This window comes from Garra rufa, chromosome 23, assembly GCF_049309525.1.
Source record: "Garra rufa chromosome 23, GarRuf1.0, whole genome shotgun sequence".
Taxonomy (NCBI): domain Eukaryota; kingdom Metazoa; phylum Chordata; class Actinopteri; order Cypriniformes; family Cyprinidae; genus Garra; species Garra rufa.
In genome coordinates this window covers 25,663,545-25,670,092 of record NC_133383.1, presented here as the reverse complement: position 1 = coordinate 25,670,092, position 6,548 = coordinate 25,663,545, and the positions used below count along the sequence as shown (strand labels likewise).

Genomic DNA, 6,548 nt, shown 5'->3' with positions numbered 1-6,548 from the left:
ATCCTGCCTGGGTGCCAGAGCTGCCTGTGAAGGTGGAGACAAACTGCTTCCGTGAACTCTGAACAGTAGTAGAAGGGCCAGCTTGGGGTGAGGACAGTGACACACTTGCATAACCAGGGGCAAACTGACTTGCAGTACCTTGAGACTGGACAGAGCCACTGTAACGTCTACTCACTCCTTCTGATGCTAATCCAGTAGAGGTCCCAAACTGAGCCCCAGAGCTGCCTGTAAAGGTAGAAGTAAGCTGCTTCCGTGAACTCTGAACAGTAGAAGGGCCAGCTTGGGGTGAGGACAGTGACACACTTGCATATCCAGGGGCAAACTGACTTGCGGTACCTTGAGACTGGACAGAGCCACTGTAACGTCTACTCACTCCTTCTGATGCAAATCCAGTAGAGGCCCCAAACTGAGCTCCAGAGCTGCCTGTAAACGTAGAAGCAAGCTGCTTCCCTGAACTCTGAACAGTAGTAGGACCAGCAACAGCTTGGGGTGAGGACACTGCTCCACTTGCATATACAGGGGCAAACTGACTTGCAGTACCTCGAGACTGGACAGAACCACTGTAACGTCTACTCACTCCTTGTGAGGCAAAACCTGTAGAGGCCCCGAACTGAGCCCCAGAACTGCCCTGTGAGGCAGAGGTAAGCTGCTTCCGTGAACTCTGAACAGTAGTAGGACCAGCAACAGCTTGGGGTGAGGACAGTGATACACCTGCATATCCAGGGACAAATTGACTTGCAGTACCTTGAGGCCGAATTGATCCACCATAAGCAGTGCCTCCCTGCAGGGTAAAGAGAGCAGAGGATCCTGACTGGGTGCCAGAGCTGCCCATGTAGGTAGAAGTAGGCCGTTTCAAAGAACCCAGGACAGAAGTGGATGGACCAGCTTGGGGTGAGGACAGAGATCCACTTGCATATCCAGGGGCAAACTGACTTGCAGTACCTTGAGACTGGGCAGAACCACTGTAAAAGCCACTCATTCCTTGTGAAGCAAAACCTGTAGCAGCCTCAAACTGAGCCCCAGAGGTGCCTTGGGAGGCTGAAGTAAACTGCTTCTGTGAACCCTGAACAGTAGTTGGACCAGCCACAGCTTGGGGTGAGGACAGGGAGACCCCTGCAGAAGAAGGTTGAGATCCAGGGACAAACTGACTTGCGGTACCTTGAGACTGAGGTAATCCACCATAAGCAGTGCTACCCTGCAGAGTGAAGCGAGTAGAGGATGCTGCCTGGGTGCCAGAGCTGCCTGTGAAGGTAGATGTGAACTGCTTCCGTGAACTCTGAACAGTAGTTGGACCAGCCACAGCTTGGGGTGAGGACAGTGATACACCTGCATAAGTTGGAGATCCAGGGGCAAACTGACTTGCGGTACCATAAGACTGGACAGAACCACTGTAGGAGCTGCTTATTCCCTGTGAGGCCAAACCAGAAGAGGCCTCAAACTGAGCCCCAGAGCTACCCTGGGAGGCAGAGGTATATTGCTTATGCGAACTCAAGACACTAGTGGCCTGACCGGAAGTGCTTTGGGGTGAGGAAATGGGCTTTACGTAACGGGTCCCTCCCTGAGATGTAAACTGACCAGAAGCTCCGGTTTGAGACAGAGAACCAAACCTTGAAACTGCTCTAGAAGACCCACTACCTGAGGACTGGCTATAAATAGCTTGGGGTGCAGACATAGGAGCACTGAGAGTACCCTGAGATAAACTAGGAGAGCTACTACCTCCTTGTACAGGGACATAACTACTAGATGCTAATTGAGTGCTTGACACAGACACACTAGGTGAACTTTGACCACTTGTGGACTGGCTAGAAACCTCCAGAGGTAAAGCATCAAGTTTGTTAGACATCAGGGATACTGGAGTATACAGACTAGAGGCACTGAGAGACTGGGGCACACCACTGTCAGTCCCTACTTGTGCAGGGATAGATTGGTGAGAACTTGCAGACAATTCAGCCCCAGAGCTGCCCTGAGATATGGAAGAGCCTTGAGCCTGGCTGGACAAGCTACTGTAAGAGTCACTGCCCTGACTGTACACAGATGAAGCAGCAGCATCTGTTGACCTCAATTCAGAACTGCTCTGAGGGCTAACTAGAAGCAGACTAGGGGAGCTTTGACTACTAGTAGACTGGCTAGATGCCAAAGGCATGGGCAGAAGCTGACTGGATGTCTCTGGAGACATGGGAGAGAAGTCAAGAGGACCAAGCCCTGCCGCTGCTAAAAGGGAAGAACCAGAAGTTAAAAATACACCCTGAGAGCTAGAACCAATACTGGGGGAACTCTGGTCACCAGTGGACTGGCTAGAAATGGTTAAAGAACCAAACTTGGTATTGGAGTCTGAGGTATACTGACTAGAGGCACCTTGGGACAAACCACTGTAACTACCATCACCCTGAGAAGATACATGTTGACCTGAGCTCTCTAGTAGTACAGGCCTACTTTGAGAAATGGAAGTGGCACCTGGAGCAGATGAACTGCTGTAAGAGATACTCTGAGAGAGCACAGGCGAAGAGGCTTCTGCTGATTGATGAACAGAGGTTTCCTGAGAGCTGAACACAGGTGAACTATCACTGGTGGACTGGCCAGAAACAACAAGCTTGGCAGGGTAGCTACTACTCTCTCCTTGGGTAGAAACAGGTCCAGAACCACTTGCAGCATACTGGGGTTGAAAACTAGCAGCACCTTGAAGGGTTGATCCAGAGGCAGTCAAACTGCTTGAAGGTTGAGCAACTACAGGCAAAGGCAAGGAAGCAGAGACAGAGCTGCTTGGAGCAGTTTGGGCAGGGGATGCCGACTGGGAGATACCGTGACCACCTTTGACAGACTGGTACAGATTCAGCTTTGATCCTCTTCTCAGGGGTCTATTAGAGAAACTGGAGCCCACTTCAACAGGCGAAGTCCCAGTTACACGGGCCTCTGACATAGAAGACTGGGCGGCACGAGGTGAGAATGTGTCAGAAGGCAGACCCCATCGATTATGGGCATTGAAATAAGATCCACCTACAAAAAAAATAAAATTAAGACTTTTAATACAAGCCCCAATAAACAAGCTTCCTTGCAAATCAAGAAAAGACAACTCACCATTAAATCCATCAGCACTTCTCCAAAAAAGGAAGAAGATCACTAGCAAGGGTAACCTACAAGTTTTAAAAAAACACATTAGCAAGTGTTTGCAAAGTCACTTATAAACACAGATTGAATGAATGAACTCACCTTTTCCACCCTTGATCCATGGCAAAAATCCAAAAGTGCTCCAAAACCCCAATGTTCACGTACTCAAACCACCACAGAGAATCTACAAATCCAAGCATACATGTAGCTGGGAGTAAGTGTTTTTTATAGGCCTTCACCAGTCCAATTAGAGCAAATGACTAATTACATCAAATATTGTTCACCTGGGAAACTAGTCGTTAAACGATAATTGATGCTTGCTTTGTGAAGGCTCCAATACTCTCTGCAGTTAAACATTTTAAGACAGCTAATTAGTCCCTAAAAGATATCCTCAGACATCTTGATGTATGCAAAATATTATGCTATATTTAAAATATATATATATTAATTGTATTATGTGCTAATTATATTACTTTTACCTAAATAATTCATATTAAAATCATTGGTGTGCAAGTAAGGTTTTGCAAAGCAGAAAATGCCCCCCCCCCCCCCTTTTTATTGTCTGACTTAGCAACTTACTACTAATGAGTAGGCACAATTAATGAGAAGCACAATTATATTTGATTACTATCAGCATCATTATTCATTTATACCACATCAAGGTTTATTTCATGAAGCAAGTGTTCACATACATATTTTCAATATAGCGTTCATGCATTATGACAACAATCACTTCATTATGAGTTCACTTGATATCACTCACTTTACCACAGTACATATATTCATGGCACCAAAATAAATTATAATAAACATATTGCTTACACAAACATAAATCACACATTTGTATACAAAATGTAAAATAACAATACATGACAAATGAAAAAAATATATTGCTCAGTGTTTGATTTTACTCCATTTTACTGTGCTTTGTCCATTCCTTTGTAATGCATTCTATGAATATATGGCTTCTTTTCATACTTAATGATAAATATGTACTTTTATATATAGTGTATTCATTATAACGATGAAAAATTCATAGAATACATTAAGCCATTATACATTCAACTTGGCACTGATGCATACTAGTAGTTGATGCATACTTGTTCAGAATACAGTTGGACACACTGAGCTACACACACACACACACACACACACACACACACACACACACACAAACTTTCACACTGCCGTGTAGCAACAATATTCATACAATATTTGCTTTACTATTCAGCAACACTTACATGATAAATAAATACCAAGAGCAGCAATGAAAACAACTTTGTATTCCATCAATGTAGACTCAGTGTACTTGCTCTGAGCAGAGAGAGTGAGTAACATCTAGAAGTGTAGAGGACAGATTAAATGAGAAAGAAAGTAAGACTAATGTTTGGAGTCTCGGGGATAAAACTCGGCCAGAGTGCTCTGAGGAATCCTCTTCAGCATCTCCTTGGGGAAGATTCTCAACAGCTGCCAGCCAATGTCCAGCGTTTCGAACACAGTTCGGTTCTCATAAGCACCTGTGGCACAAAACATGTTAGGCTCATTCTGAAATATCAAAAGATGCAAATGAGTTGTTTCTTGGAGAACTTCAGCATTACAACACTTGCTCACCAATGGATCCTCTGCAGTGAATGGGTGCCGTCAGAATGAAAGTCCAAACAGTTGATAAAAACACCACAGTAATTCACTAGTAAGACTTCAGTCCATCAATTAATGTCTTTGTCTCTTAAAAACATGCAGCTTTTCACTTCACAAGACATTAATTGATAGACTGGAGTGGTGTTTTTATCAGCTGTTTGGACTCTGGGACGGCACCCATTCACTGCAGAGGATTCATTGGTGAGCAAATGATATAATGCTAAATTTCTCCAAATCTGTTCCCACGAAGAAACAACCTCACCTACAATTTGGATTGCCTTTTTATTGTAAGATATTGTTCTTTTTTTAACTGATATTACACATAGCGATTTGAGAAAATCAAATCGTTTCACGCTTGGTGAGAACAACTGATTTGATGCGTTACATTTTTAATGCAATAGGGCGAGAATAAGATGAGATTTTTTTAATATCATTTCACAGGTACACTTCTGTTGTTACTTACCCTGAGAAATAAAATTCCTCTCAAATTTCTGTAAGAACTCCAAGTACAACAAGTCATCTGGTGTCAGTGCTTCTTCCCCAACCACGGCCTTCATTGCCTGCACATCTTTTCCGATGGCATAGCAAGCATACTGCAAAAGATGAGAAAATATTTAAATTTTTCATACACAATTTGCTTACAACATCAGATGAATAAAATAAAATAATATTTGCAGGAGGGCGAAATCTGGTGCACATAAGTGTTTGTGAGAGGGACCCAATGGTTTTAGTCACTACTGAGATGCTGTTTTTTCTTTATTTGTTTAATCTGCACTACAGTTTATATGTTTGGGGTTAGTAAAATAATAAGCAGCACACCACTGATAATAATAAAAATGATAATAAGGTAAATAATATTTTAAATCATTTAATCATTGTATATATTGATTTATTTTTACATTTTCTTTATGATTAATATTTACATAAATACCTCTGATATTTTTGGTTAATTGCTTTTAATAATTTAATGTAATGATTTCAGCAAGTATGTTGATTTATTTTTTTCATTTTTTAAATTGAATGTAATTTTTTTGTACATAACGCTTATTTTTTGTAAGTTTATTTATTTGTTTGTTTTAGTTTACATTTTTATGATTTAGTAATTATGCACTTTTACGATTTCATAATTATTAGCTTTTCATCAACTTATTAACCCGTTTGTGAAACTCCAGTTATTATTTTTATTATTAATATTTACTTAAATATTTTAAGTTAAATAGTTTTTCATAATTTAATATAATCTTTTTAGCAAGTATGTTGATTTATTTTTTATTTGTTTTTTATTTTAATTTTACATTTTTTTATTTTATTTTTTTATTTATTTACTTACATTTTTGTTGTATATAACTCTAGTTATTTTTTCATTATTGTTAATATTTACTTAAAATAAAACAAATATAGATTTTAAGTTAATATTTTGTAACAATTTAATCATCTTTTTTTAGTAAGTTTATTTATTTGTTTGTTTTATTAGTGTTTTTGTTTTCATTTTCATGATTTAAAAATTATTAGCTATTCATCAACTTACTAACCCTAGTTTGTGAAACTCAGGTTATTATTTTTATTGTTAACAGTTACTTAAATACCTCTGATCTTTTAAGTTAATAGTTTTTTATAATTTAATGTAATCTTTTCAGCAAGTGTTGATTTATTTTTTATTGAGTTTTTTTATTTTTATTTTACTTTTTTTTTTTTTTTTTTTTTTACATTTTTGTTGTGTATAACTTTTTTCCCCCATTATTATCAATATTTACTTGAAATACCACTAAGATTTTAAGTTAATATTTTGCAACAATTTAATCATC

The 6,548-nt window shown here is 39.8% G+C and overlaps 1 protein-coding gene across 1 annotated transcript in view; it reads right to left on the bottom strand.

The window, feature by feature from the left end:
• Positions 1 to 3,884: 3,884 nt before the first annotated feature.
• The window catches only part of LOC141298983 (V-type proton ATPase subunit B, brain isoform-like), a 7,189-nt gene continuing 4,525 nt past the window's right edge, over positions 3,885 to 6,548 (bottom strand). The window contains exons 11-13 of the mRNA XM_073829271.1: positions 6,272 to 6,276; positions 5,207 to 5,336; positions 3,885 to 4,622 (exon numbers count right to left, since the gene is read on the bottom strand). Coding sequence (XP_073685372.1) covers positions 4,486 to 4,622; positions 5,207 to 5,336; positions 6,272 to 6,276 — 272 coding nt within the window. The 3' untranslated portion in view covers positions 3,885 to 4,485. The remainder of the gene's footprint in view (positions 4,623 to 5,206; positions 5,337 to 6,271; positions 6,277 to 6,548) is intronic.